Below are 16,298 nucleotides of genomic sequence, written 5' to 3' on the forward strand. Positions count from 1 at the left end.
CACCTCCTCCAACCACCGCAGAAGGATACCATGGTCGATGGTATCAAAGGCTGCTGAGAGGTCAAGAAGCACCAGGATAGAGGAATGTCCTCTATCTCTGGCCCGCCAGAGATCATCGGTCAGTGTGACCAAAGCAGTTTCTGTGCTGTACCCAGGCCTGAAACCAGACTGAAAGGAGTCTAGATAATCTGCTTCATTCAAGGTCCGTCGGAGTTGAAGCGCCACCACCTTCTCTACAATCTTTCCCAAAAAAGGAAGGTTGGAGACAGGACGATAGTTCTTAAAAATAGCTGGGTCCAGAGAAGGCTTCTTAAGGAGGGGCCTTACTACCACTTCCTTTAATGGTTGCGGGAAAGACCCCACCTGTAAAGATGCATTCGTAATCATCTAGAGCCAGCCTTGTGTTACCTCCCTGCTGGTCGAAACCAGCCAGGAGGGGCACGGGTCCAGTAAACAGGTGGAGGCACTCATCGCTCCCATGGCCTTGTCCACTTCCTCAGGGGTGACAAACTCAAACTCATCCCAGCAAATCTGACTAAGACTCTCCCTTGGCATCTCAGCTGGTACTGCCCAAGTAGAGTCCAGGTCTGCCCGAATCTGAGTGATTTTATCCAACAGAAACTGAACAAACTCCTCAGCTCTTCCCTGCAGGGGTTCCCCTGCTTCCTCACCTTTCAGGAGGGAGCGGGTCACCCTAAACAGGGTGGCTGGGCGAGATTCCGCGGATGCAATAAGAGCAGAAAAATATGTACATTTTGCCGCCCGTATCGCCACTAAATAAGTCCTAATAAAGGCCCTTAATAGTGTTCGGTCAGATTCGGAGTTACTAGCCCTCCAGCGTCGCTCTAGGCGTCTCTTTTGGTGCTTCATCTCCCGGAGTTCCTCGGTAAACCAAGGCGCCTTCTTGGATCCACTGCTGTGGAGAGGCCGCAAAGGCGCAATTCAATCCAGTGCCCCAGCCGCTGCAAGATTCCAGGCCGCGACTAAGGACTCTGTTGGATTGTGGGCAAGGGAGTCAGGTATTCCTCCAAGCTCCTTCTGAAATCCTTCCGGGTCCATCAGGCGCCTGGGGCGGAACCACCTAATCGGCTCCACCTCCCTGCAATGGGGGAGTAGCATCCTAAAGTCAAGCCTCAGCAAGGAGTGATCTGACCATGACAAGGGCGAGATCTCTATTCCCCTTAATTCAAGATCACGTCTCCACTTCCCCGAGAGAAATACAAGGTCGAGTGTGTGTCCTGCTCTATGCGTTGGACCCTGAACTACTTGGGTCAAGTCCATTGTTGTCATGGAAGCCATGAACTCCTGCGCCCCGTCAGAGTGTTCACCTAGGGATGGCAGGTTAAAGTCCCCCAGTACCATCAGTCTGGGGAACTCCACTGCCAACCCGGCTACTGCCTCTAGGAGCGCAGGCAGGGCTGTTGTGACACAGCTGGGAGGTAGGTACGTCAGAAACAAGCCCAATTGCACCCCTAGGTCCAACTTCAGGAGGAGAGACTCACACCCCACAATCTCTGGGGCAGGGATTCTGCGAGGAGCTAATGACCTTCGGATAATAACTGCCACTCCCCCACCCCTTTTTCTGGTGTCGCGATTGGTGTAGCACCTGGAATCCATCTGGGCACATTTCTGAGAGAGGGACTTCTCCCTCTTGGCCCAGCTAGTTTTCAGTTATACATGCCAGGTCTGCCTCCCCGTCTAATATTAAGTCCCGGACGAGGAGAGCTTTATTTACTAAAGACCTGGCATTTAGCAGCAGCAACCTGAGACTAGGACCTTGATCTCCTCTGTCACCAGGCCCTTGAGTTGAGCCAGTAGGGCCGGAACAAGGAATTGCTGTGATGTAGCGAGTCCTTCTTCTCCGGTAATGGCCAGCCCTATAGCTCCCATCATATCTGCCCCTCCCGGTCGTAACCGAAATGCTCCGACCCTCCCCCATCCCTGTAGACCCCCACCCCCTTCCCATGGCCCCCATTCTTCCCGACAGGCCACACTCATCATTCATTCCAGGACAGGGGGCGAATCTGGGCCCCCATTCACTTCTACGTCTGCACTCAGTTGAGGGGGCACCAGGTCGCACACCTGATCCTATCATACACAACAAACAGACACTCTCCTCATACACACCCCACAATAATCATTAAAATACAAGATAATAGTATAAAAATTAATCAATTTAAAAGGTGGGAACATTCTCTCACACATTCATACATACATTCAGCAAACAAGGTAAACAGTTCTTAACCCGCAAAGGTGGTTAGCGCAAATTTGAAATGGATGGAATTGGTAACAGTTGGAGAGAGGGGGGTTCCTCGCTCTCACTCTTCTCCCCTGCGGAGTCCAGAAGAATAGAAGTCTGAAAGTCTGAAGTGGCTGAGGGGGCTGACGCCAGTTGGGGGGGGGCAGGCTCCCTGTCCACGTCCTCCTCGTCCCCCGTCCTCTCCTTCTGCGAAGGTTGTGTATCACAGAATGAAACGCAAGGCTATCGGCGTGGCCAAAGATCTCCATGGCCGCTGCAACAGCCGGAATGCGAGCAGAAAAATCCCTTGAGTCAGCGTTGTCCAAAGATCGAAACGGAGAAGAAGAGGGAGGGAGGAGCCGCGCCAGGAACCAGGAGTGGTGGTGGCAGAGGAAGACGGTCGCTTGAACTCAAGCGCCCCAGCTCCTCCCAGGATGGCTGAGGGTGAGGGCAGCCGGAGAGCAACGTCGCCCAAAAAGGCACGCCCAAGACAGTGGCGGATGGCAGCGGCAAACAGCAGCGGGAAGCCAGCCGTAGCGTCTAAGAAAAGCTGAGATCACAGCAGCCAGAGTGTGAAGCAAAGGAACAAAGGCCCGCAGCGGTGATGGCAAAGAGGCAGAAAGGCCGCGATGGAGAAAGAGGGGGGGTGCATCCAGGACAGTAGTGGCAGCGGTAAAGAAGACCGGCCGCCCAATCCCCAATACCAACTCACCAACCCCCCGAGGCTGTAGAGGCTGTGGAGCACAAGCGAAACTGATGTCGACGCCTCAATACAAGCCCAGCGGTGCCCTGCAGTAGCGAGCCGAGGCGATTGGAGCTGGGGTTGCCGTCCGCGAGGAGCAGGAACACTGTCTGGGAGCCGTTCGGAGCAGCGTTCCTCTAGGTAGTTGGCTTTCTGAACCCCTCTTGCCTTGGTCTTACACAATCTTCACTTTCGGCAGACTCTGGCTTCAGCACAGGTTAATTTTTTGGCCGTTTCTTCTCTCTCAGAACCTGAGTGGCAAGCTCAGGCAGCCATGTTTCTTGCGCATGCATTCTCCAACTCTTGCGCATATCTTATCCAACTCCAAACTACCTAAGTTAAAACCGTATTCCCTTTTATCTTTTTCATATCTTGATTGTATTTGCAGTTGTGAAAACCATCCTATATTAATCCCTTGTTTTTCTAATTCTTGTTTTTGTTTTAATTCCCCCCTTTCTGTTAAAATATCTTTATATCTAATGATATTTTCCATATTACTCATATTTGGATATGTCAATGCTTCCATTGTTGAAAGCCACATTGGTATTTCTAAATAGTGTTTCCCTTTCACTCTTTCCCATATTGTTAACAATCCATTCCTTACATAATGTCTTTGAAAATAGCCATGTGCATCACTTTTCCCATTCCACAAAAACGCATGCCAACCTAGTTGCAAATCATGACTTTCTAGTGTCAATAATCTTGTATTAATCAGTAAGATCCATTCTTTCATCCAAGCTAATCCAGCTGTTTGATAATACAATTCCCAATTTGGTAATCCGAATCCACCTCAGACTCTTGCATCTTGCAACATTTTTATATTAATTCTTGCTTTTTCCCCCTGCCATATATATTTCCCCACTATTTTATTCATGCTTTCAAAATATATTTTTTCTCTAGTTTTATTGGTATTGTTTGGAATAAGTATAACAGTCTTGGTAATATATTCATCTTTACTACTATTCTTCCCATCAAAATTGTATGTTTTTCCATCTTTCTACATCTATTTCTATTAGTTTTCTCATATAATAGTTATTTTCTTATAATAGTTATCTTCCTTTAATGTTACACACCTTGATGTCAATTGAATACCCAAGTATTTCACTTTTTTCACCACCTGTACGCCAAGTTTCCGCATCAACTCTCATTTCGGTTTTTCTGTCATATTTTTCACCAGCATCTTTGTTTTATCTTTATTAATCTTCAAGTCCGCTACTTCTCCATATTCTTCTATTATTTCTGCTAGTTTTGCCCCATTTCTATTGGATCTTCCATAATAAACACCAAATCATCTGCAAATGCTTGTAATTTATATTCTTCTTTCTTGACCCTCAGCCCTTGTACCTCTTTATTTTGTCGTATTTCTCTATTCAAAATCTCTAGTGTCAGTATAAATAATAATGGGGATAGTGGACATCCTTGTCTAGTTCCCTTCGTGATCTGTTTTTCCTGTCATCTCACCATTTACCATTACTTCTGTTGATTGATCATACCCATGAATGCATCTTCCATTACACACTGGGGACCGAGCACGATGTCTCATTAGCCCCGATTCCGTGCGCAGCCTAGGTATAGAAACAAAAGCACTGACAACCCCTGTCCAACAAGTAGATGGATCCATGATAGGGGAAGTCCGGCCACGCACGTAACCGAAAAAATAAAACTGACTATGGGAAAGCACTGGGAATTAATCAAGTTTCTTTTCAGTTGAGGGTTGGGGCAGCCTGTCATGCCCCAATTTGACATGTGTGGCCATTTTATTTAGCTCTCTATTATACTCATTTATTTATTTTTCTTTCTCTTCACACTATAAGGGGGTTTTCAGGCTCGCCACATTCTTAAGGTGGGGAGGGGGGAAGGAACAAATAGATAGTGAGGATTGTTTTGGCTAGGTGACCTTTTCCCCCCTGTGGCAACAGAGATTGCTCCTGCTGAGAATGGAAGGTGGAGTTTGAAAACACCGGGCAATATGGAGTATTTTTTGGAGGTGGTGACTTTTGAGGGATATTTCTAACTCACAATATTATGTGGTGTAATTCTGGTTTGTGTTTCCAGAATTTGCAACAGACTTTGCCAATTTTATGTCTACTTAAAGAAAAAGAACTTGTTTTCGAAGATGGACTTTGCACATTTCTTCTTTGGATGGGATTTCACTTGGAAACCTGACACACCATGGCAAAAACTCTTCTTTACTGAAGGAGATGGGGGAGTCCTACTCCAAGAGGGGGGAATGGCAGCCTCTTTTCAAACACAGGGGTTGCCACAAAGAAGAGGGAGTCAACCTATTCTCCAAAGCACCTGAGGGCAGGACAAGAAGCAATGGGTGGAAACTAATCAAGGGGAGAAGCAACCTAGAACTAAGGAGAAATTTCTTAACAGTGAGAACAATTAATCGGTGGAAAAACTTTCCTCCAGAAGTTGTGGATGCTCCAACACTGGAAGTTTTTAAGATGTTTAAGATGTTTAAGTGTTTTTCCTAAAGGTGCAACCCCCTGCTCAGATAGGATACCCTACACCACTTCAGGCCAGAGAAGCTGCACCTTTAGGAAAAACATCCTAGCAGTGAGAGCAGCTTAATAATTGAAGGAATGATCAGGAGAGCATTCTGGAGTTCAATAGTGCCTGAGATGAGCATCAGACATAAGATAATGTATTTTTCAGAGTATAAGATGCACCAAGATTTTTAAGAGGTAAATTAAAAAAAAAAAGTTTTTGCACTCTGCAGGTCTCCCAAACACACTGCACACCTCATTTTTTTGTGAAAAACGGAGCATGCAGAGTTTGAAAGGCTCTTAGAGTGCTCCTGGAAGCTGCCCCCCCCCAACCGAGCAAAAAATGGCCCGTTTTTTGCCAAAAACAGGGCATGCATAGGTTTTGGGAAGCTTGTAAAGTGCTCCTGGGAGATTGGGGGGGGGGGGGACAAGCAAAAAAATTACAAGTTTTTCACAAATTTTTGCCCTCCCCAGCGCCCAGAAGTACTTTGCAGCCCCCTCCCCCCGTCTGCATGTCCATTTTTGCAAAGGAGGTGGGGTTTCAGGAGGCCAAAAATGCTGTATTTAGTGTGTAAGACACACCCAGATTTTCATCTTCTTTTTTGGGGGGAAAAGGTGAGTCTTATACTCCAAAAAATACGGTAGCTTAGGGAACTGACTCCACAGCCCGATTTTATGATTTTTAACTTGGGAGTTAAATCATCTGGTGCCTAAATTATTCCCTGGACTTTAGCCCAAGAGAGAAAACCACCATACTGTGTAACATGGCACTTTTGTGAGGGATCTTGGAGTCTTAATGGACAACCAGCTAAATAGTGGACAACCAGCAGTGTGCAGCAGCACCACCACCAAAAAAGCCAATGTAATCCTAAATTGTATTAACAGAGGGATACAATCAAGATCAAGGGAAGTAATAATACCATTCAATAAAGCCTTAGTAAGACCACACCTAGAATACTGCATGCAGTTTTGGTCATCGCACTATAAAAAAGATGTTGAGACTCTAGAAAGAGTGCAGATAAGAGCAACCAGGATGATTAGGGGACTGGAGGCTAAAACATACGATGAACGGTTGCAGATATGATAGCAGCCTTCCAATATTTGAGTGGCTGCCACAAAGAGAAGGGTGTGTGTGTGTCAAGCTATTTTCCAAAGAACAGGAAGGCCAGACAAGGAATAATGGATGGAAACTGATCCAGGAGAAATTCAACCTAGAAATAAGGAGGAACTTTCTGACAGTGAAAACAATCAACCCATGGAACTGCTTGCCTTCGGAAGTTGTGGGAGCTTTATCACTTGAAATTGGACTGCCATTTGTCAGAAATGGTGTAGGGTCTCCAGCTTGAGCGGGGGTTGGACTAGATGACCTATAAGATCCCTTCCAACTCTATTAATCTGTTAAAAAATATGTCATTTTCCACTTGAAGACTAAAGAAAATTCAGATGATAGCCATTTTCTCTTTCAGGTTGAAATCTCCAGTATCAAGAAACTGTGCTCACTACGTATAGGTTTATGTATTGAAAGTAGCAATTTTTATTCGAGTTAAAATTATTTACAAAAACCAAAAGACATACTTCATGAAACTGGTACAAACTATTATTCCTGCCGTTGGCTTTTTGCTCCAAAGATCACAGCTGAGAAATACTGTATAAAATAAAAATAGGATTGGATTCAGAAAAGTACTCTACGGTTCTAGTTTCCAATTGCGCTTATTTACACATATATTTACAATGGAAAAAAAAGTAGTTTTATTTTAAAACTTTTCAATTTGAAGGTTCGCCTCAAGTACCCATTGAAATGCAGAGTTTGATGAGGGTTTTAAACAAGAAAATACACTGCAGCTCCACAGGGGGCGTTTCCCCTGACTCTTATCCCCCCCTCCCCCAGACCATCTGCATCCATTCAGTGCTTGTTAATTAAAAACTGTCAACACAAGACTTTAATCAATTCCCATTCAGGTCATTTACCAGTGTAACAGAGAAGGGTGGGTCCTGATTTCCCCCAGAATTGCATTTAATCGTCCTTCGCCATGGCGCACACACAAAAAGCCTAACTTAAAAAGCTACATGAAATCAAACTCAAACTGGAAGCCGTTTGCTCTACAAACTAAAAATGCCAAAAAATATATCCAGAAAAATCCTGCATCGCAAAAATAATTTACAAGTTCAGCTTTATTCGGTTGTTCTCCCTTGTCCTTCACCCAAGGGCAAACACATAAGCCTCAGCTGTCTTTTCTAAGTTACACTGGTACGTTTTTGGGGACAGAAGGGGTTTTTCTTAAAAAGTGGTGAGAACATTTTTTTTTAAAAAAGAAGAGGATAAGCTTTTGTTTTTAATCACTTACTTCCATACTGAATTCCCAACAATCTGCATTATCAAAAATAGGAAGACATAGAAGGCAGCCACTGTGTGTAAAAAAATGTACAGCTTGCACTGATACAAAAGCACGTTTTGTAATTTTATACATGGAGATAACAAGATCTAAAAAGCAGGTTAGATTTTCTGTTATTTCTCCCTTCCCTCATTATACATAGAACTAAATTTTTTTTTATGGCTTCAAGTTTTACAAATTCAAAGAAAGATGATGCAACTACCTAACACAAGTAATGTGAAAAGTGTCGGTGACACACACACGTGTCCCCAAGAAACTTTTGTGAAGATTCAAGACCAGCTTAATAAAAGTCATGAGCAATTCCGTCGGGACGATGAGTGCAGGAGGGTCCCTAATGTTCAAAAACACAACGGAATGAAACAAAAATAGTATTTTGCAGGGATCTTTGTTCCACAAAAGTCTCAACACAATCCTTTGCTGTGAACTAGACTCTACACTGAACAAAATTTTTGCTATATTCAGCTATTTAAGGCTTTGTATTGTATGCGTTTACCTGCTCAAAACTCAAACTATAGAAAGATTTACCTTAATTGGAAAAATTTGTCTGCCGGATGGTTTAGCTCAATGTTTCTTTGAAACAAACTGACAGCATTTAAGAAGTTTTTGCTTATTTCCGAAGTGTAAACTACCCTGGATCGAACATGGTTTCACACTAACCTTTAGCAGGGCTTGTTTTACTGCATTTTTAAAAAAATATAGATATAGACACCGGCCGGGAGGGGATCTTTTTTCTTTCTGCATGCCTCTCTCAGAGCTCTGACGTGATACGGTCCATCAGTTTACAGTACTTAGGCCACAACAATTGCAAAAACTGAGAAGTAGCTTCCAACAACCCAATTTTCAATCAAAGCAGTATAAAAAATAAACTATCCGAGCCTCAACCTCTTTGGATTCCAACACATTTTTAAATATAGACAGTAGTTAAGATCGCAAAAAGTATTTTAAAAAAATCTTTCTATGTCTTTTTTTTAAATCGTTTTGGAATAATCTCTTTCAAAAACAAGAGCAAATTAAACTCAAATCAGAGCTAACGCTGCTGTCCAGAGCATTTTTATTGGAATATTTTTCCCCCCTCGATACCTCAGTAGCTAAAGCTGCCTTCGCCCTGGCTGGCATGAAAAGAAGAACAGTGGCTCAACAGTAAACAGCAGTTGCCTTACCCGCAGTAGGATTATTATTTTTTTCCCCTTCGAAGGTTGTCACAAAAAAGCCAGACAAATAAAGAGGATGGATAAAACTTTGCCAAATACATGGAAATACTGCGCTGAGTTAACTAGAAAACATTGTGAGTTCTCTCGGTCCCCAGATCTCTCATTTTTGATAAATTTGCAGATTGAAGCAGTAGCGGTCCTTTGGAAAATGCCAGATGTGGTGGGGAGACCAGGTAGCCTTAAAAATCCAAAGAGAAAATGAGACTGGAGGAATGCTCTTGACGCATCCCCCTGAGCACATCCGTCGCCACCTCCTCTGCTTTTTCTAAAAGAAAAAGCCCCCTCCTCCTTCTCCGAGTGCCTGTGGCCCAATGGGGGTGATTAGCAGTGTTCCAAGTATTCAATCACTCGGGAGATTGACTTCTGGCCTGTGGTTCCAACTGCACACTGGGTGAGCAAGGAGACAAAAACAGGGATAAGCGTTAAGATTGCGCTCTTCCTTTTGAGGGACTCTGGACTGCTTCATTTTTCTGCTGACCCCTTGCGCGTCTGGCCAAGGCCTGATAGTGTTCTGGAAGTAATGCTTCTTATTCTTTACTCCTAACAGAAAAGCACTGTTAGGTGCCGTTTGAAAAAAACTCAGCATGTTCCAGATCTCTCAGGAACATCCTATTCTCCTAACCAATAGAACAGGGGTGTCAAACTCAAGACCTGCAGGCCGGACCCATGCCTCAGAGTGCTTAGATCTGACCCACAGGGCCACCTTGGAAGCAGAGAAGGAGCGACCTGTGGTCTGCCAGCGAAAATGGAACTTGTGAGGGGTGAGCGCAGCCATCCCTGGCTCCGTTTTCGGCTGTGATGGCTTCCTGCAGCCCTCTGCCAGTGAAAACAGAGCCTGGGAAGGCCTCCATTTTCGCTGGCAGAAGGCTACAGGATGTCGAGCTGGCCACGCCCATTCGGGCCCCCAAGGTCAGAACTCTCATGTGGCCCCAATGAAATCGAGTTTGACACCCCTGCGGTAGAGGTTGCACATCCTTATTTACAGCAACACAAATGTGGAACAAGATTAAATAAGACTGGCAGTTTCCCATTTTCAAGAAGAAAAGACTTGCCAGTTATTGCTTAGGAAAAGCACCGGGCAGTAAATGACTCCCATTCATAGCCATGAATGAGCAGAATGCTCTCTGGCTGTGCCTATAGTCCTTGACTTATGACCACAATTGAACCCCAAAAATTTCTACTGCTAAGCAAGACATTTGTTAAGTGAATTTTGCCCCATTATACTACCTTCTTTCCCACCGTTGTTAAGTGAATCACTGCCCTGGTTAAGTTAGCAACACAGTTTGTTAAGTGGATCTGGCTTCCCTGTTGACTATTATTTTTAGAAGGTTGATCACATGACCCCAGGACACTGCAACCATCATAAATATGAGTCAGTTGCCGAACAGCTGAATTTTGATCACATGACCATGGGAATGTCGCAACAATGGCGTGAAAAATGGTCACAATTCACTCTTTTCAGTGTCATTGTAACTTGGAGTGGTTGCTAAATGAACTTTTGTTAAGGACCGCCTGTATGTGGTTTGTTGGTGAACCTCTAGCTGAGATCAGCTAGAAATCTGCCCAATCTTATGCTGCAAATAACAAACAAACAAACAAACAAAAACCCAACATCAATGCAAACAAGCCTATTGAAGCTAGTCAGGCAATAAATAATTAGAATCGCCGAAGATCTACTTACGGTAAGATTCATGAAACTAAGAAATTTTTTGAGCATTTCAGTCATGATTGAGAAGTCCCCGTCGGGTAAGTATGTCCTTACAGTAGTCACATTGATCTAAGGAAATAAATTTTGCATCAGGACATTTCCAAGCTTGGAGGAAAACATATTTTGCAAAATGTGACACGGGAAGAAATAACTGTTCGCACGCGGATCCACGCTGCCTTAACGTAGGACCAATGTCCAAATATCAATCTGCATAACTTTAAAAACTAGATACCGTAAAGCTTCCCAGCCACTTGTAGCTATTCCCTCCCCCCCCCCCTTTTTCATATACAGATCGCCTAACTCACCAGTCTTAGCATTTCAATAAAGATTGGAAGCTGTTGTTGCTCTTGAGAAAAAGAAGCAATTTCAACCAAACGTGGTACACAGATGACTTATTCTCTGAAAACAAATACTGTGGGGGTAAGACACCCTTTTCACCCCTCGGGGTGTGTGTTCTGTTAATATATAGCCTGTTGTGCCTTAAAATGGCTTCTGCTGTACTGCCGTAAAATGGCTTCTACTGTACAGTGCAGTGGAGCTGCCATGGTAACAGCTTCACAGTCCTCCACAAGGGAGCTCCCTCTGGTAACGGGGAAAATCCAACATTAGAAATTATATTTGGTTCTGACATTTACCCCCTATAAATAAATATCCGGGCAACGCCGGGTTAGCAGCTAGTAAGAAAATAAAGATATGTAAGAGCTATGAAGCCTTTGCCAAAAGCTTTGCTATTTTAACATTTTCCCTGGCTACGAATGATCTCAATGACTAAGCATTGTTCCGGTTGAGACTGCACTCGCCAGAGAAAAAGCACTATTCAAACAGCAGTGTATTTGCTGTGTCAGACTAAAGAACCCTGACGTAATATCAAATATTTTATTCCCTCTTTGCTTGGGATGAGATTCCCAGCCTGCCAGCAGACATAGCCATGAACAAAATTGGGGGGGGAGGGGAGGTCAGCCCCAGCCCCCAGCCCTAACATAAATTTGGCAGCACACGAGACAACTGGGAGCGGGGAAATGTAGGTCCACATATCCAAGTCCATTTCCTGAAGATGTTTTAATTCTGGAATCCCCCTGCCCAAACACATTTAGCCCTGCTCACTGGCAACGATGACATTAAGGGGCTTTTGGCAGCTGCAGATTTTTCAAAAGTGCAGTTCATGTGCTGAACAAACCACACAAACACACACTGCCCTTGAGTTAACAAGGTTGATCTTGGATTGAACACATAAGGAAGAGAAATTAGCTTGGGGATCTTCCAGCAGCCAGAGCAAACAATGCAGAACACGAGACAGCTTCAAGTGTGTTTTGCAAACACTTTAGAAGTGGTATTAGACTATAAACACAGCAACAACCAGTCTTGGATAAAAACTGTTGTGGCCTGCCAGCAGACAACAAGGACGTTGCAAGGGAACATGGGCCAGTCTTGGAGTCTGGAGAAAGCTTGGACGAGGGTTCTGCGTCAGAGGCAGAGAGGGGGTCAAGGCCATTTGGTAGTTATATGCTGCCTCCGGACCCTGACATCAGTGAGGCAGAAGAACAGCGGGAGCCTGTTCCCAGCATGCGCATGCTCAGAGCTGCCAGAAGGCAAGAACGATTAAGAAAATGGTCGACTCGGGAGTAAGACTTGGAGACGATTGGCCCCTCCAATAAGACATAAAATAAGAGCGCACGGGATGTGAGCTTTTGCAGGAAGCAATTAGTTCATCTGGTTGGTTCAAGCTTTGAAAAGTTCTGTCTGGCTCTGTGCTAAGTTTGGCCTTGCTCTGCATTTGGCAATTAGACCTGTGGCAGCATTCCCAGGGAGATATTGTGGGCGTTTATCAACATTCCCCTAAAAGACTGTGGCACCTCGAGCAGACATCTGTCGGAATCTTCACAGACTGTTTGTGAAGCCTTGCGGACGGTTAATGACCATAATTCACAGCCATATAAATAAAAGAGGGTTTTGGGAACTAAGATTGCGATTTATGCTTTCTCAGGAAGCCTAGGTCAGAACAAGCCCACTTGGTGGTGCTTGTTGTCCACCTACGGAATCCCAGCCCTGTGTTCAGACTGTACATAACCAAATGCCCTGCTTCAAGCAAATCCACTCTTTCCAGCCATCTAAAGGGTTATGCAGTGGTGAATTTCCTTACTGGACTCTCCTGGCAGAGGCAACCTAGCAGCAGGGCTGTGTAAGAGGCCACAATGCAGTCTTCCATGTGCTTTCCAGCATGTTGAAGGGCTGTAAATAAACAAGAAGGTTTTAGACCAATAGGCTCACTTCACATTCTACACAACTTTCCTGATTTTTTCCCACCACAGAGAAATACTGAGCAATCCCAAAGAGTAACAGTTTCTCCCCCATCAGCTCGACTCTGAACTCACTGGCTAAACTCCTGATTTACCAGAACGCAACCTGACCCAAAGGTCAATCATTAATCCATTTCTTTCCTCAATAAAGACATTATAAGGTTCAACAGACACATTCGGCACTCAAAAAAAAACCTCACACACCAATCAAATTAGTTGCAGTTAGGTGTGAGAGGACACCAGGGGAAATATTGCAAAAAAATTGATATGAAGGAGCGAGAGAAGGAAAAGAAATAGAATTTAAAAGAAACCAAGATACTGAATACAAGCAGGTAAGATTAAACTTCCTTTTATCAAACAAGACACGATGCCGTAGCTGGAGGACAGCTCTGTCAATCCATGGGAGGAAAAAAAACAAAAAACAAACCCAAGGGGGTCTGGTAACCTAACTTCCAATTAACAAAATTAGCACTACTGAGAAAGGCTTTTATACCTCTTAATAAAATTTATTAGAAAAGGGGGCCAGCAAGCTCTTTCCAATAGTGTCAGAATCAAGGATTTCCAGGAAAGAGACAGCAAAGGCTGACACCTTAAGCAGAGAGATTTTTAAAAAGTGAGAAAATAGCCAGGGCGGTCAAGAATCACACACTATCCTGGCTTCTTTAAATGCCTATTTCACAGGCTGCTCTCTTGTCCAGCTGCTGCTATTCACTGTCAGGCCTGCAGCCATCTTTTCTTTGGATCTTTGGCCTGCCACACTTTATATTATTCTATTATGCCTTTTTCTATTGTGGGAAAATGGGAGGGGGGGTTGTACGGAGTTGGATGATATGTAGCCATAACAAAATCCTTTCTAGAAAGCCAAGGTCATCCTTGGTCTTTGCACATCTGCACCTGACCAGAACTGGATGGGTGGAACTGCAAGCACGGCAGTGGGAGATTGGACCATGAGATGAACTTGTGGGTGAGGGGGCAAGATCTTGAACTTTCAACTGGGTGGGAAAAACCAGGAAGCTTTCAGATTTGGGTTTCCCCAGATGTGCCAACATGGCTCTCTTAATAAATTGGAACTTTGAGGAATCCTTTGCCTTGGACTCTGATTTAATTTTGGCTGCTAGTTGGAACCCTGACACCCACCTTTATTAAGATCCAGCTCTTCTTCTTCTTCTTCTTTCTTTTCTTTCTCCTCAGCGTTTTCTGGCTTTTCCGTGGAGACCCACTGAATCTCCCCACTGGTCTCCTGCCACTCCCCACTCTGATCATGCTGTGCGGTAGGAGCCTCTTTAATCAGCTCGTCGGTCTGGCTCTCGGCCAATTGTGCTGCTCTCTCTCTTTCCAGGAACAACTGAGAGACAAAAGCCAACCATGATTGAGTTGGAAAGTCAACTGCACTACATTAACTCACCAGCCACCCTCTTTTCACCACATACTTATTGTGGCCGCCGGCCCCTCCAGCAGCTGAATCAGAGAAGGCGGCAGCGTGGGAGTTAGGGTCAGCATCAAGGCAACGTGAGCGCTCCGAGGGGGAAGAGGGAATGGAGAGAGAGAGAGACAGAGGCGGAGCCTGAGCCATCGGACAGCTCTCAGATGGAGAGTCAGCAGCCCCCAGGTCTGGAGGTGGCTGATGACAAAGAGAAGGAACAGCTGGGTCGTGTTTGATGCGCAGATGCCCAGAAGGCAGAGGAGAGGAGACCACTGGAAATCTATGGGCCAGTCCTTGGGGCAGAAGAGCCACTGCTGCTAGCAAAGCCCCACCCTAGCTGTGGGGATAAAAGGCAGGGGGAGGAGATGAATAGATGTGGCAGACAATCTTCCTGCCGGACAGACTTGTTATCCTGCTATGTGAGAGAGAAACTATTTGCCAGGGCTGCTGGTGCTCCTAATGAAGAAATTATTGCTTCAACTTCAGAGGGCTTGTCCTGTTTGGGGAGGTGGGTCAGAACAATATTGTAATTCATGCATCCCCTTAACAGCTTTGGGATTCAGCACGATGGTAACTTCAATTCTAGTGTAGGAAGTTGTGCAAAAAAAAAAAAAACAATACTCTGATGTGATTGAAACTTAGCACCCCACAGTTGATCATCAATGGGTCGGACGGTGGTAAGCAGAGTGCTGTTGTGTCAAGCCAGGCCAAGACTTTGGGGCTGGTAGTGAATTCAGAGCTGCTGGGAGTAGGATTAGGGCTGTGATGGTGAACCTGTGGCACGTGGAGCCATATTTGGTGGCACACCAGCCATCAGCTCTGGTGCGCATGCATAGCCAGCCAGCTGATTTTTGCCCTTCTAGAGGGCTGGGGGAGGCTGTTTCTGCCCTCCCCAGGCTTTAGGAAAGCCTCCAAAGCCTGGGGAGGGGTCGTGTGTACATGCATGGGCGGGAGTCGCATGCACATGCACAGGAGGGCGGGGAGGATTGAATTGCTGTGGGCACACGTGCGTGCGTGATAGCGTGCACACACGCAATTTTGGCACGTCATATGAAAAAAGTTCTCCATCACTGGGCTAGGGAAGAGGCCTTAAGCTATCTTGTCCAGATTTGCTTTATCTGAAAGGCAGGGCAACCAAATCACTCCAGGCTTCCATTCTGTTGATTCTGGGCCTATTTCTAAAACAGGTGTGCCCAATTTTGGCAATGTTAAGGCCTGTGGACTTGCCAATTCCCCAGCCAGCTGGGGAATTCTGGGAGTTGAAGTCCACAAGTCTTAAAGTTGCCAACCTTCAACACCCCTGCTCTAGAACCTTTTCAAATGAAGCCGAAATCTGAGGTTTGGCACACTTCTGTGACTATGTCGAGGAAATGGGAGTGAAGCAGGGATGACTCTCCTTATACACCCGCTTCTTGTTTGGAAGATTGTCAGGATAAAACGGAGCTTCACTTCCATGCCAATTACTTCCCCACAGGGGTGGCTGGGAGACACCTTTAAGGCTTTCCAATGGTCACCTGTACTGTAATATCTGATATTGTAAGTAATAATATTTGTGAGAAAAATTGCAAAGGGGAGGTGACAAGAAGGAAGTTTTGATTTCTGACCCAATAACCTTAACTGGGCAGCTACTTTCTCTCGTACTTTTTGCAGCCAGGAAATATGTTCTCTCTGGGTGAGAAGAGACAGGTTTAACCACCTCCTATACAACTCTAGCTCACAACCCAATCTAGAGTACATTAAACAAAACTATTTGGACTGCAGAGCAATGGTTTTCAAGGACTGGCTACATTCCC

General features: G+C 45.0%; 1 protein-coding gene and 1 pseudogene across 4 annotated transcripts in view; both read right to left on the bottom strand.

The window, feature by feature from the left end:
- Positions 1 to 214: 214 nt before the first annotated feature.
- Positions 215 to 1,627, bottom strand: LOC148042520 (uncharacterized; annotated as a pseudogene).
- A 5,356-nt stretch (positions 1,628 to 6,983) lies between these two features.
- Positions 6,984 to 16,298, bottom strand: part of WAPL (WAPL cohesin release factor) — a 47,246-nt gene continuing 37,931 nt past the window's right edge. For 2 of the 4 annotated variants that reach the window (XM_087702227.1, XM_087702225.1), the window contains 4 exons: positions 14,220 to 14,427; positions 12,926 to 13,014; positions 10,759 to 10,854; positions 6,984 to 9,464 (listed from right to left, as the gene is read on the bottom strand). In XM_087702227.1, the coding sequence (XP_087558353.1) occupies positions 9,399 to 9,464; positions 10,759 to 10,854; positions 12,926 to 13,014; positions 14,220 to 14,427 (459 nt within the window). In that variant the 3' untranslated portion in view covers positions 6,984 to 9,398. The remainder of the gene's footprint in view (positions 9,465 to 10,758; positions 10,855 to 12,925; positions 13,015 to 14,219; positions 14,428 to 16,298) is intronic. The other 2 variants (XR_015695147.1, XR_015695146.1) reach the window with 2 other exon arrangements.

Source organism: Thamnophis sirtalis, unplaced genomic scaffold (assembly GCF_051295495.1).
Source record: "Thamnophis sirtalis isolate CommonGarterSnake01/CBP01778 unplaced genomic scaffold, rThaSir2_p1.2 scaffold_15, whole genome shotgun sequence".
Taxonomy (NCBI): Eukaryota; Metazoa; Chordata; class Lepidosauria; order Squamata; family Natricidae; genus Thamnophis; species Thamnophis sirtalis.